This window comes from Procambarus clarkii, chromosome 38 (genome assembly GCF_040958095.1).
Source record: "Procambarus clarkii isolate CNS0578487 chromosome 38, FALCON_Pclarkii_2.0, whole genome shotgun sequence".
In the NCBI taxonomy this organism is placed as follows: domain Eukaryota; kingdom Metazoa; phylum Arthropoda; class Malacostraca; order Decapoda; family Cambaridae; genus Procambarus; species Procambarus clarkii.
Window position 1 is genome coordinate 16468991 of NC_091187.1, and position 15554 is coordinate 16484544.

Genomic DNA, 15554 nt, shown 5'->3' on the forward strand with positions numbered 1-15554 from the left:
TTTTTCATATTCAAGGCATTAGGAATTTTATAAAATTATATAACCTTCAATATGTCGAGTCAGAGATCCCAAGAACCTAAGTAGAAAGCATGCCAGAGTATGTTCACCACCTTGAAGAAACCACAAGACACTTACAGCAGAGGTAGTAACGCCAGTCGTGTTGAGAATGCTGGTGCTGGTTCTCATCCTCGTTAGTGATGGCGTACTCCCCCTCTCGCGCCCCACACAGTCCTGCTGCTCCTTTGCCCATTGCGGTGCCCATGTACTGCAGCATACACACTATACACATACTTGACCCTCCACCACCACCACACACCGTCCCACCGTCTACTTCACTACACAGATCTACAAGCTGTGATACATTGGGCTACGATGATTCTTTTTGTTTTGGTTCATCTCTCTTCGTATGTATTAACACGATGTACTGAACGGGGTGAGAATAGCTTGAACTACCTCATCCCTTTGTGTGTATTTTACCTCAATAAACTTATTTCAATTTCAATTTCAAGCCCTCTTCGTAATGTTTAAGATTCATTTACATACATGGTATTTTATGATTTATTACCAGTCATTATATCACTTTTTGCTGCCTTACTCCATCACCACTAAACCGCATCTTTGTCCACTGTAAAAGTTATATTAGGTAACGAGGCTTTCCGCAAGCTGGTGGCCTGAAAGGTGGCGATATAGGATGTGAACATTAGTACAAGTTTCCGACCATAACTGTTAATAGGGTGACTGCAAACTTCACCACAGCCAAACCCTACTGTTTATCAAGCACTTTTACAATCTTCTACAGTTCATGTGTCCTTTTTAATTTTGTGCTTTACTCTCGCCAGAAACATATGCTGTCTACTGTAATGTACCACGAAGATATTACTGTACATCAGTTGTCTTCAAAGGGTTTCTATGGATGCCAAAAACGGCCGCAGATTGTTGTTGTCTTAGATTTAGCTACTCAGAACGAAATGTCCATGTAGCACGGGCTATGGTGAGCCCGTAATATCGGGGCGCAGGGTCGTGGCAGCCACAAGTACGTCAAGCCGCTCGTTCACCTCTCCTCACCCTGACAACATGGTCCAGTTGCTGGATAACCTACTGTCATTGGTCGGGTTCGAAACTTGGGGCATTATATCCTCACAGGCACGGCGTATTCTTACTTCTCACTCCTAAGGATGACAAAGTCACTTCGAAGAACTATTCGGAAAAAGATTTACACACACAAACACCATACTGGTTTCGTCCTAAAGTATGCTTATGTATGTGAGAAATACCGACTGTTCTGAAGTTCACGTGGCGGTAAGAAATAACTTGCCAGCCAATATAAATTTTCAATAAATGAATAATGTAATATTTTCCAAATATGTTTGCTTCTGTCTGATGATATTATCATCCAGCCATCCCTTTTTGTGATCTTTCCATTGATAATGATTTGAAGTTATTTACTGAGAATTATAGGTATCTAAGATACCGCTCAACAACTTACTCCCCGAAATGGATTAGTGTTGAGTAAATCACAACAAAGCAAGTGTCAGCTTATCTGCACAATAGTAACGAATGTCACCACTCCTGTTGTTGTTAAAGATTCGCTACCTGGAACAAAAAGTTTCAAGTAGCACGGGCTATGGTGAGCCCGTAGTATACCACTCCTGCACACCGCCACCAGCTTCCATTACGTGCACTTAAACGATACACAATTCGTTCTTATCTCTCGCCAACTTGTAAAACACATCTCATAACTCAGTTTCTTTCAGTGGTTAAAATAAGTCTGAAAACCTAACAACAATCTATCTGAAAATTAAACCATTATTATTTCCGGTAAGGTCCTGCTATTCATCGTCCTTCTTATTATTGCTACTTATATTAATTACATTGATTAATTATAATAGTTAAACGCCTCTCATATATTCACCATCTTAACTTCCCCCTAATATCTATCTCAACTTCCCAGGTGCCTCCAAGTGCTATGTAGTCATACTGCCTTGGTGCTCTGTTTATCCTCATAATTCAAACTTCCAAATTGGTGAACATTGTACGTGAAAACGTTTATCAATAATGTCTGCTATTGTATAGTAAGCCACATTTAATCCTGTAATCAAACTTACAAGATATAGAGTAATGCCAAGATTACAATAGTTAAATTATTAACTGATCATTCAAAAATGAAAGATAGACAGTGGCAGGTATATATAGGTGGGGGGGGGCGGAGAGAGAGAGAGAGAGAGAGAGAGAGAGAGAGAGACAGAGAGAGAGACAGAGAGAGAGAGAGAGAGAGAGAGAGAGAGAGAGAGAGAGAGAGAGAGAGAGAGAGAGGAGAGAGAGGAGAGAGAGGAGAGAGAGGAGAGAGAGAGAGAGAGAGAGAGAGAGAGAGAGAGAGAGAGAGAGAGAGAGAGAGAGAGAGAGAGAGAGAGAGAGAGAGAGAGAGAGGAGAGAGAGGAGAGAGAGGAGAGAGAGGAGAGAGAGAGAGAGAGAGAGAGAGAGAGAGAGAGAGAGAGAGAGAGAGAGAGAGAGAGAGAGAGAGAGAGAGAGAGAGAGAGAGAGGAAAGAGAGGAAAGAGAGGAAAGAGAGGAAAGAGAGGAGAGAGAGGAGAGAGAGAGAGAGAGAGAGAGAGAGAGAGAGAGAGAGAGAGAGAGAGAGAGAGAGAGAGAGAGAGAGAGAGAGAGAGAGGAAAGAGAGGAGAGAGAGAGAGAGAGAGAGAGAGAGAGAGAGAGAGAGAGAGAGAGAGAGAGAGAGAGAGAGAGAGAGAGAGAGAGAGAGAGAGAGAGAGAGAGAAGGGGGGGGGCACAATCAGTTCCGAGCAACGCTGAGTGAAAAGAAACGTGCCCAAGCACTTTTTCCGCACGAGAATCGAACCTGGGATCCCTGATTGCTAGTAGAGACTGAAGCCAAGGTTGTACAATATTGCTGAGATTTGTCTACGAACTGGCTATTTGACTGTAGGCATGAATTAAAGTCAAGGATATGATTGTCCAGCAGAGACTAAACGTAATGAATCACGCAGCCAAGGGCACAGCAAGGATACAATTACCTAAATTGAACTGTTATCAGAGTTATAACAGTGAGGGGCAAGTTTCTCCTCAAAGGTCGCTGCGCCTACCAGGCCCAGAGGGATAACTGCCATTTATATATAAACAAGCTTCCTGGCTAGACCAGTCATTTTTTAACACTCAGTTGTTATTGCTTTATGTTCAGCTTGAACTGGTTTGATTTTCGTCTTCCGCGTGCTTCCCTTGTAGACAGCCTAGACCATATATAACATTTAAAAACTCTGCTTTTCAAATGCACTTGTTGCATAGATCAGCAATTTACAATTGTTATCATACATTAAGCGTGCAGACAGCGGGGTGCAACTGGATAAATAAAATATATGTATATTTAAATTTTTCTGTTCAAAATTAATTTCTTTACCTACAATTTATCTTGTTTGGAATAAGAAACCTCATATAGTCTCATATAGGTGTTCGTGGAAGGTGAAGGGATTCCTTTAAGGCAGAACCAACAGGTGTTCAGCGAGAATTTGCAAAAGCTTGTGAGAAAAAGGTACAACTTCCCACTTTTTTGTAACTGAATCAAAATATTAATTATTAAGGTTTTAACGTGACTTGTTAATAAAACAATGATAATAAAATCACTTATGCTTAATGATTAAGGTGTAAGTGGTAAGGGAAGAGGGGTTCCATCTAGGTCGGGGCTTGTGGGAAGGGAAGGGCGCATATTTAAGTGAATAAAGGAAGGGGGCCTATTTAGGTGAATATAGGAAGGGGGGTCTATTTAAGTGAATATAAAAAGGCGGTCCATCTAGGGTAATATAGGAAGAAGGTCGTTCTAGATGAATACAAGAAGAGAGCCCCATTTAGCCTGAATGCATGAAAGGGGTCCTATTTAGCTGAATATAGGAAGGGGGTCCATTTAGCAGCTTGTGGAAAAGGAAGAGAGCCCAGTATGGGGTATATATGAGGAAGAGAAGGAGGTCCAATTTAAGTGTTCTTCCTAATACCGTTACTGTTAAGTGTTCTTCCTCCAAGAACTAGATCACGATCTCGCAGATACTACTAGATACACACACACACACACACACACACACACACACACACACGAAGGCAGCTGCCGTCAGTGCGTCTGTCATGTGTAACATTCTTAAGAAGTGACAACACAGTTTGTGTGTCCTGTCGGAGAAAATTACAGTATATATCACTGCATGCATACGTGGCTGGAGCTACAAGATAGTTTTTCTTTAGGTTCTCTGTTCATTCTCTTCTCTGCTTAATAATTTTGTATTAAAATTGCTATTGATATTGCTGACCAGACCACACACTAGAAGGTGAAGGGACGACGTACGTTTCGGTCCAGTCCTGGACCATTCTCAAGTCGATTGTCGACTTGAGAATGGATCCAGGACGGACCGAAACGTCGTCGTCCCTTCACCTTCTAGTGTGTGGTCTGGTCAACTTACTTTAGCCACGTTCATTGTGACTCATCGCCTGCATTGATATTGCTATTATTAGTCATAGCTTAATTAACAGCAGTCGTATTGTAAATGCCCTAGTCCTATTTAATAATAATAATATTATAAAAATAGCAATACAAAATAATAATGAACGTAACACCAAAAACAATAACAATAATTCTGAATTAAATAATTATAAATATAAAAATGTTACAAAATGATGGGAGCCAATCCCTCATCCCACACACACACACACCAGTCATGTCTCCTCCCACACAGCCTAGCGCCTGTGACGTTATTTCCAGAAACTCACTACCTTTGTCACCTCTGAGTCATGCATGCTATTACTCCAGGTCCTCTGTGTCTAAATCCGTACCTAGTCTATACGCTTATCTTATGTACTGGTAACCAAAACCATTTTTGTAAATTTATTTTCTACCATACACGTGGCCAGTCAATTACAATGGTGACCTGCATATATACATTTTTTTGTTCTCCAGTGGACAGGGTTAGATCTCTGTTAGACATCATATAGTGTGAGTTACTTGAGCGATCAACCACAGAAGACGATGGACCGGCTTTTACCAGCATACATATATTTTCATCTGTCCCACACGGATAGGGTGTATCCTTCTAATAATCTATTATATTTGTTATCGTTTTTCGTACAGTTTGTACTTCACTCCACGGCTTCCCGACTGGTTCCTCAGCCTCTATCTCCACCTAATGTCTCGTGCTAAGATTACTGCTCAACAGCTCAAATATTATATTTAATTAAATATCTTGTAAGACACACCTAAAAAAATATGTTATATGTCTTGCCAAAAATCAAGACAATCGACAGAAACAATAATAAGGAAACAAACTATAGTAGTTATACACAGCCATCACAATACATTTTCTACCAATAAAATTGTCAAAAATTGTAATTTTATTGAACTATAGTTACATATATGAAAGGACGTACTTTATCAGATTATTTTAAAATAATCACACCCGAGCGTTGCCCTCAGTATTGTCCAGACTCTTGGCATGAATTGTATTCTGAATCGCTCATGTGCCTATTGAGCATTTGTGCACTCAAAATATGCAGAGTGCGTGTGGAAGAGTAGCCTAGCATTTTAATCTCTTAGATTTGCTCACACTTCGACGATGATATTATATGTTAAATATACGAGTACATCGAATATATACTATAATTTATAAATGCCGATAAAACAAATCTAATATTAGTTTATGGCAAACTTTTAATGGGATCTATTTGTATACTTTTAAATATAATTCATTCGTAAAATACTATACAGTTACTATACAAAATGAACATATAAAACGTCTTTGTATCAATTGCAGACATTTCTGAGTTCTATATTAATATAAATATTGATTAATACAATAAATATTTAGCGCAGAAACGGGCGGCAGTCAATAAAATATACAACGTAAATAATCAAATATTAAAAACAACAGAAAACGAACGGCAATCAATAAAATATATATTGTATATAATATAAATTGGGAATCGGATTTAAGGAACTTTCATCGACCAACAGTCACAATTAACAGTGTTCTTGAACCTCAGGAGATGCAAGTCCCGAGTTTAGACTTGACAGTGGTGGCGTCTGGCCTTCACATCACCACCAGACTTTCCATAAGCTGAGTAGCCAGTCACACAACCTAGCTACTAAAGCCTCATGCTCCACTAAGTCTGAGGGTGCTATAGGGAGGCCTCATACTCCATTGTTATAGGAATGTTAGTAAAGGTTTATGCTCCACTATGTCTGTGTGCTAGAGAGACCTTATGCTCCATGACAAAAGGTCACCAGTCAAGGTGTTTCGACTACCCAGGTCTCATCTAGCATGCAAATGAGTTAATTAATACATCCAACGTGCTAATTTTAATGATATAATAGTTTTTACTTGGCAATAGAACATGTTCCATATTACACTACTGAATTCGCAGAGATTAATTCTTAACAACAGAATATGTTTGTCACGTTCAGGCTATAAGATATTCTAAATAAATTGTCTAGATGTTATCCACATGTAGAAAAAATGGTTCATTACTATAGATTCCTTTAAACACGGCCTAAAAAGTTTCATGTCTGGCATTAAATTGGCAGGTTTCCACATAGACTTCACAGTGAGGCTGCAGTAGATTACAAGTCATAATTAATATGGTGAGTTTTTGATAAATTAGATTCTTGAAGTCACAAAGTTGAGGTTTCATGTAAATATGCCACTGCGCGTTTTCTTTACAAGTAGTATGAGTTTACTTGTGATAGTTTTGATATTTTTATACTGTACTGCATAGAAAAAGTGTTTGCATGGCTAGTAGATGCCTTTCCGTTGTTGTTTTTTTATTTACAGTGTCTATTTTTAACACTTCTCGTAATTATGGATCAATAAATACTTGTCTAGTTACGAGATCTCTATCGACACAGCAATTTGGGAACTCGTAAACACATTAAATGCTCTCCGAACTTCAGCCTTTCCCTGGGGTTTGCGTCCAGTTCACCCTAATGTAATTCGATGTGAAAGTTTATTATCTGATCGATCATATATTAGGTTAGTGAAGCGTCTTTTCCCTCGGTGTATACCACCAGGGTCAACACGTCATGCGCCGACCACTGCAGATCTCACACTGACTCGCTCCCCGCTCTTCTCATACATTGATTGTTCTCGACTGATGCAAGAAAATATACTGGTTCATCTGGTTCCTTAAGGTTACTAATATTTCATTTAAACCCTCATATTCACCAGTATTGGAATAGGATGAGTGCATGTGATATGCAAAAGGAAATACATGGAATTCGCTGCCGCCATTCGTACGACACTGCCAGGCGACTGACTGTCTGGCACCCCACCAACACAACACATGCGATATGGATATGGACACAAACTTAACACAAATGACGGTCATGCGACGATATAGATTTCTTGTAGAATCACACAAGTGAGAGCTCAGGCAGGTCGTGTCAGCACTTGCAGTCTGGCGCGGGGCTGTCAACATCAACACAATAACAAAAGTTCTCAACCCGACCACGCCCGCGGCCCCAAAACATGTTCACAAGCCGTGACCTCAAAAGTCATCAATGACATTCAACAATCTTGTCTTATGGTAAGCATTCCGTTACGAGGTAGCACAAGATACACACGCCACAGCTCGACGACACACATGCTCAAGGCAGTTCGATCGACGCCACACTGAGGGATGATTCTCTCCTACACACGCTGCCCTCTGTCCTCAACACCACCCCTCACACACCGCCCATTTTCTCAACAAACCTCGTCTTTTAGCTTGGCCTTGAGACCCGTCCATGAATTATTTCAGTCTAAATGAGATTACTGCTAGTTTTAAGTAATATATATTGTTGTAAACAATAATTAAGCCACTCCAGCTCAATGCAGCTTCTCTGGACGAGAAGTAATCAGATCCAACATGCGGCATTGGTGACGAAACGTTGTATAAATGTACGAAATCTTATGGGAAATACCTGTTCTATTCGCTAGTGGAGAATTTGGAGGAGCATAAGTACGTGTTATTGCATAAACTTTCTCTTCCAGTTCTGGACTACTCTGTAGACTAATATTTATAAGTTATATATGATAAATAGTCAAGAATTATCTGCATAACATCGTCAAAAAATTAAATAAAAAATATTGTTGTATCAACAAAACAATATCAAGTGTTATTACAATAAGCGGTGTCAATACCACTCGCACGCATCCATGGAGAATTACCCTTTAATTGGTTCATACAATAATAATCTTCCTATAATAGAAATTGTTCATGTATGAGGCCAAGCTACAGTCTTGAAAGTCACACATAAAGTATATATATCGTAACATTCACCTATAAATTCGGTCAGACTTTATGTAACGGGGAAATTAAAAGTGAAAATACGTTTTTTTCCTCTTCCGTATATATTAGTAATATATCTAATTGTTTATTTTTGGTTAAGTATCCATGACAAACATAAAAGTAATTTATAGTTTCAATACAGTTATACAAAAAATAATGTAACTTAACTACTTGAACTCGTTTAATTTCGTCGTCAATTCTAGAGTCTAGACACAGGCTATAGCCTCTCACTCAAAATCAATAGTCATGTTCAGTCTCCCGCATAAAACGTAGCAATTGATTTTGTAGGTCTCTGATAAAACCAGACAAACAAATATTTGTCATAACCCCACCAGCATCATCTGCCACACCAATTTACATTCAACCAGCCAAGCGACACACCACTACATCATTTACTACCCTCATCCTGCACGTGGGAAAGGCAGCCTGCATAAATTTTCATCACACCCTCTCATATACACACACTAATACACACAATATAACATTAATAAAAAGATTTGAAACAGCTGAGGATTGCAAGTTTCTCCAATGTGACTTAGACAAGCTGCTGAGTTGGTCTGATAAATGGCTTCTGGATTTTAACACCACCAAGTGTAAGATGATGGAAAGGGGAACAGATGACAGAAGCACAATGAAATCACATTAACGTGATATATCAATGAGAAAATCAGTAGGAGCCCTGAGAAGGATTCGACCCGCGCACACTTGGTACTCCCAAACACACACCCTAGACCATTACACCACGACATGCTCAAACAGCAATGTAACCTGCACTCTTCTTCAGGATGCGAGGTAATAGATCACGAAGTCGCAAATAAACATTGTAAAACGAGTTACAAGTATTGTACAGAAAAATTAATTGTACGCGATAGCCTAAAGGTATAAAATGATCTATTACCTTACCCTAGTGTGTATTAGTGGAAGAAAATCCCACACATTCCATAGCAAACATGAATAAGTTCTCGTGTTAATGAATATATAGTTTCACCAGAGAAGGGATCGCAGAGAGGCGAGGACTTTCGAGTCAAGACTCACTACCGAAAATTCAAGTACGTAACACGCATAAACATACATACATACATACATACATACATACATACATACATACATACATACATACATACATACATACATACATACATACATGCATACATACATACATACATACATACACACACACACACACACACATATACTGGAGCTGAGGCCACCATCAACATACAATAAAACATGCACAAATGCAGAATATGCGTATAAACACAAAAGAGAAAACCCAGTCACATGACATTGAGGTTCTTCCCTTCCGGCTAGTAAAACATGTTCAGTGCGCTCGGTGTGCAATAAAGGCCAGTCTCACACTCCACTCATCCACACTCACCCACGAGAACACCCAGCCCATCAGTGACTCAAGAGAGAACACCCAGCCCATCAGTGACTCAAGAGGGAGAACACCTAACCTATCAGTGACAGTTTACATTACCTGTTTCATCTTTGTTGATATAAGCGTCGGCCAGCTCCAGAGCGTGGCTCTGTAGAGTGTCCGTCACCCCACGGATCTTAGCCAACATCGTAATAGGCCTCGACCACCTGGATTGTGTTATTGTAGTCCGTTGTTGACGAGGTTCGCTTAGCTTAGTTAACACCTGCTACTGCGCGCGCAGGTTCCTTGGCTTGCTCGCTATAGGTATTATTATTTCCTGCAACATTTCATAGTGGCGTTCAATCCTTGCCGTATTATTCGATTTTTTATCTTAAAAATTCACTATAAAATCTGGAAACGCTGAAGATTGGTAAACAAATTATCCATATCACTCTTTCGCTTTGGTATCAATAGGCTTTAAACTGTTGGCATTTCCAAGTTCAAGAGTCAGATGAGTTTTCCATTGCTCCACAGTAAGCAAGCCAAAATTCCCTACCTTCAGGATACAGACCACATATGACACTGCTCTACATCATCACCAGCCACTAAATCACCTGTTGCATTATCAGAACACCTGCAGTTCAACCTCGTCATGTACACATGTTGGGGGTAAGTGTGGAGATGACAGCTCCTCTGCAAGTTCCACCTCTCCCATATATTACCACCTGCCTGCCTTCCTATCCCACCCCTCCTAATGCAGAGTCACTGTGCTTACCCCCTCCAATCACGTACAAAACATTCCGACTTAGGTTGCCCACTTCCCCCATTTCCCGTGCTCCCGACCAATTTCTCGTGCTCCTTACATTCTTATCCGTTAAGTGGGAAATGCACACACACAAATATACAGTGGGTTTTGGGAGCCTGATCAACCAGGCTGTGACTCATACGTCAGGCTGCGAGCAGCCGCGTCTAACAGCCTGGTTGATCAGTCCAGCAACCAGGAGGCCTGGTCGACGACCGGGCCGCGGGGACACTAAGCCCCGGAAGCACCTCAAGGTAGCCTCGCGGCTAAGTGGATAGCACCTGGGGATCGAAGTCCTAATGGCCCGGGTTCAATTCCCGGCGGAGGCGGAAACAAATGGACATAGTTTATTTCACCCTGATGCGCCTGTTCACCTAGCAGTAAATAGGTACCTGGAAGTTAGATAGCTGCAACGGGCTGCTTCCTGGGAGATGATGTGTGTGTGTGTGTGTGTGTGTGTGTGTGTGTGTGTGTGTGTGTGTGTGTGTGTGTGTGTGTGTGTGTGTGTGTGTGTGCGCGCGCGCGCGCGCGTGCGTGCGCAGACAGCCACACAAGCCAGTTGGCGACACCTGGCCGTGGGAAGACTCGGGGTTGCCCAGTAGGAAGTTAGTACCACAACGAAGCAAAACTGAAGTTATGTACACCAGCTCACCTCTCTCACAAGGTTACGAGCAGCCACCTCGGCGTGGCTGGGTGGGTTGTAGCTATCAAGCAGTGAATGGCACCACCCACTGCCGTTATGATTTTGTCACCCGTTGCTGCTGGTCTAACGGTGTCGCTAATTGTTAACTTGAACGGGCCGTTATTCACTAGCAAGTATGTTTCCTGTTTTACGGGCTATTCATGCCCGTGCCACCTCTTGGATGGCTTAATCTTCATCAATCAATGTTTCCTGCTCTATATGCAAAATTGTTGCAGTTGCAAGAAATCTATGCCTGCGTACTGGCCCGGTAGCGCAGTTGTCTGTTCATATTGTTCACGCCCGCTGGAATCGTTTCCCATGCAGGACGGAGGCGTTTGGGTATGTTTTCCTTATAACTGATTCCTTTGCTTACCAAGCAGCAATATAGTTACCCGGAAGTTAAGTAACTGTTGCGGGTTGCATCCTGGGGAAGGTCAGTCATTGTGCTGGAAGAGCAGTTGTTGTGAAAACCAGAGATGACAATCATTCTAACTGGGAAGCTTGATTAACAGGGGCGCCACTCTTCCGACAATTGTTTGCCATTTTTCAAACACTCAAGCGATCATGTATCCAAAGTTGACACTCAACTCCTAAAAACATAACTGTGACGTGCTTGTATCTCAAACAAGGCCATACATACAATGAAATAATCAATGTTGGAGTCAGAGTTTGTCTCCTATCATATGGATCTCATACCATATTGGCCTCCGAATGCACGGTAGAACTCATGAGTTAGCCAAAGCATGTGTTCTTTAAGAGTTAATTACCCTCTTGAAATGCATTTGAACGGCCTGTGGGCAGTAATATCCCGGGAACTGCAAACAAATATAGTAGACCTAAAACAAAGTGAAATTTACAATAGTTATTCCGTCGGTTATTATATTATTATGCAGGAAGAGCCACATATCTAAGGGTCATCCGATAAGGTCAGCAGACTTCTAGGAATTAACACAGCATAGTCTTAGGCTCGGCTACAAGTACCTCTGGGACCTGTCATCTCCTAAAGTAGAAGATGTCACCAATTGTAAACTCCTGTCAGCAGAACTATTCACTTTCATTATACCTTACGGCACTATGTAATTGAATGTGAACAAACTTTAGAATTTAGATATAACCTATTACAATTGTTCAAGAAATGTGGATATTGTTCAAAATGATGTACTAGCAGAAATCTTAGCCAAATATCCAGAGTGTGGTTATTGTAGGTGGTGCATGAACGCGATTATAAAACAGTGGGGTACATGACTAGTAACTTTGTAACTGGCTCACCACAGATGTAAATTACTCGAGTGTGAGACTATTATGGTCCAGTTCGCCAACCAATTGTTCTATAAACGACTATTGACACACATTAAACTGTGTAACTAGCTTATCAAGATTGTTTCTTGCTTAGCTAAATGAATTTGGGGGTTCAATTCCTGAATTCATTATGTCCCTCTGTCTCTTGTGTAACATTTCTTGGACATCCGACCCGCTCATATGTTCAAAAAGATTCCTCATTATCAATCATCCTTTTGTCTAAATACTATTATTTATGGTTATGATTCAATAACTACCTGTGGACATGCACGCAAGTATCAACAACACCATCTGCCTCCCTTCAGTAGGAGAGCACTGATGAGCCTCTCCTTCAGTAGGGGAACAATGATACACCTAATAAACAGGTCATCAAAACTTGTTCACATTTTCATTCAACTCCAATCTCCCGCCCTCTCTCATTTTTTCCCTTTCCCTCATTGGGCAAAACATGTTTGAATGTCGTTTGTTGTCGCAACAGAAGCCAATCACACTTAAAGAAGGACATGAGCTCGACCTCAATCATCCTTTGACACTCACCATACAATCACATATCTCCAAAAATTTTGGGGGAGACTATAGCCTCTCCCTCCCCTCAACCCTTTAAACACATTCTCCCTCTTATTTATATATAAATATAAATATAGGAACTAGATAATGAGATATAGGAAGATAGATAATGAGAAAAGGTGAGGTGTGTTCTAAACATCAAGCAAAACTCCTATTCAAGACTTTCACTTTCACTATTTTGGGAACTGCAGGGATAATTCAAGTCGTTGGCAACTCATTTTAGGCACAGATACGTATTGCGTCACTCATGTAGTAGACGCTGACGTGCATGTGCACGTGTTGCGTCACTCATGTAGTAGACAATGACGCATCAATAACGTTGGTACAGCTGTGTACAACCTCCGCCATGCCACTACCGCCCATCTCGTACGATTAATACACAATAAACCTCTTGAATGCTCTTGTATATCAGTTCACCTAATAATTACAATTAGTTCAATGTTAGAATGGTGGGATACCGTTACAAAAACATAAGGTAAGGAGGTGTATATTAGGTGGTATTATGCAAGACGTGGCACCACTGCTAGTTCCATTCTCGCTGCCGCCTCTTCAGTCGACGTTGCTAACTGTGAGCACATAAAGGTTAACATGGCCTTGTTATTGCCCACACATTCATTATTTTCACACATTTTTTTATCATAACACTGGTTATTGTGTAATTTAAAGTATACTTTCTTTTATAAAAGGTACTGAGGGAACGTTAGTGTTTCATAGTGGTTAGAAAACACAGCACGCCATGCCAGCAGCAGCGTCACAGCGAATGTCCTAATATACGGTACATTGCGCTCACAAATAACTCATCATTAACACACACAAGAACCGTAAAACCGCCGTATATACACACACACACGAGCCAAGGTCGATGACACGAGCGCCCGCGAGGAACAGCACTTCCACCGCGGCTAGCTTGCCCAGGAAGACTGGCGAGCCATAATTTTAGAGGCGAGGCTTCAGCTGTGGGCGCCAAGTTCAAGCTTACTTGGGAGGGTAGAAATAGCCTAAGCTACTCTATCCCTTTGAGATGTATTTCTTTCTTGTCACAATAAACATGAACTCAAGCTCATTTTTGGGTTTGGGGCAGGGAATGAAGGCTTGGTACGGCTCGCTAGTTCAGGAATGTCTGAACTTTTTATTGAACATGCTTCTTGTGTAAAGTATTTTTCATTGTACTTTCAATGTACTTTGTACCCCAAAGTACCTTTATTTATTTATTTATATAATACCTTTACCTTCTTATATATATATATATATATTATATATATATATATTATATATATATATATATATATATTTATATATATATATATATATAATATGTATAAATAAATTATGACTTTTTAAGAGATTTAATTAATCTTATGGCTGACAGAAATTTAATTCTATGGTGAATAAATATGATTAAAAATGTAGATTATATTCCATACATGAACGCTTACTAATATACAAGTTAAATATTTGTCTTCTTGGTATTTTATTAAAATTATTCATTATGCAAGCACAAAACAACCCGACCCGGAGGCGAATCTGTTTGATGTCAAAGAAGGGAACTATCAGGGGAAAAGCGCCAAGTCATTACGACTATATAGCACTTGAAAGGGGGTCAGGCCCCTTCCAAGCCTTAAATAAACGAGATACTATTACCTATACCTTGAAGACCAATTAAGCTTTATCTATATTTTAATAGTTATAGTTAAGTGTTAAGGGAAGAACAATTTCCCATACAATCACATTTTGATCTGGGGAAAACAAGTACAGTACTGTATATAGTCCTAGGATTAAACTACAAATTATTATGTGGGGATAATTTTATTTATTAACTGTTTTATATAAATAGATCTTGTTTCATATATTGGGTAAAATTCATTACTGTATTAAATCGTGTTGCCATCTTTAAATAAATGCATTTGCTTTTCCAGATTGGGCATGGTATTAACTTAAATTTCCTTTTAGAAATTCCCAAGGCAACACGATCATACAGGGTGAGAATAGCTTGAGCTACCTCATCCCTTTGTGTGTATTTTACCTCAATAAACTTATTTCAATTTCACATGGTCATAGTTATCTTTCAAAAGTATTAACAATGGACCATTCTTACATCTAGCAACAAATTTGGATAGCACACAACAAATTCAAAACATTTCAGGAGTGGTTACAAAGGCAAGATAATTGTACTTGCAAAAGTATAACTTCTGGCTGTAATGCACAAGGTGGTTTCTCAAATTGTGTAGATTACAGTACAGTACAGTACATACTTACACAAATATAATAAATACTAATTGTCCCAAATGTTAAAATGTTGTGTTGTATTGTACTTTTAAAGGTTCTAGCATATAAATAATGCTGAGATTTCTTGCATCTTTTATCATAATAGTTACTTACATTTTTCTCTTTATGCACTTTAATATTTGTAATGTTTTGAGAGACTTGGTTAATAAATTTTATTCAAAGTATTTATTATTGTCTATTTTGTGCAATTTTAAAAGTTACTTCAAAACTCTTCAATGCTCATTCTTTACCTTTCTTCATGATGCACAT

General features: G+C 39.8%; 1 protein-coding gene and 1 long non-coding RNA gene across 10 annotated transcripts in view; one reads left to right on the forward strand and one right to left on the reverse strand.

Moving 5' to 3' along the window:
• LOC123771874 (uncharacterized) overlaps positions 1-13933 on the reverse strand; it is a 28390-nt gene extending 14457 nt beyond the window's left edge. Inside the window, exons 1-2 of one of the 9 annotated variants that reach the window (XM_045764614.2) lie at positions 13866-13933; positions 9790-10006 (exon numbers count right to left, since the gene is read on the reverse strand). In XM_045764614.2, the coding sequence (XP_045620570.1) occupies positions 9790-9877 (88 nt within the window). In that variant the 5' untranslated portion in view covers positions 9878-10006; positions 13866-13933. Of the gene's footprint in view, positions 1-135; positions 2185-7044; positions 7326-7602; positions 7704-9789; positions 10090-13865 lie in introns of those variants that run through there. The other 8 variants (XM_045764613.2, XM_069337805.1, XM_045764610.2 and 5 more) reach the window with 8 other exon arrangements.
• On the forward strand, positions 13387-15469 carry LOC138372402 (uncharacterized). Its single transcript, XR_011230834.1, has 2 exons — positions 13387-13587; positions 13706-15469. It is a non-coding gene; the product is annotated as an uncharacterized lncRNA (long non-coding RNA).
• The last annotated feature ends 85 nt before the right edge of the window (positions 15470-15554 follow it).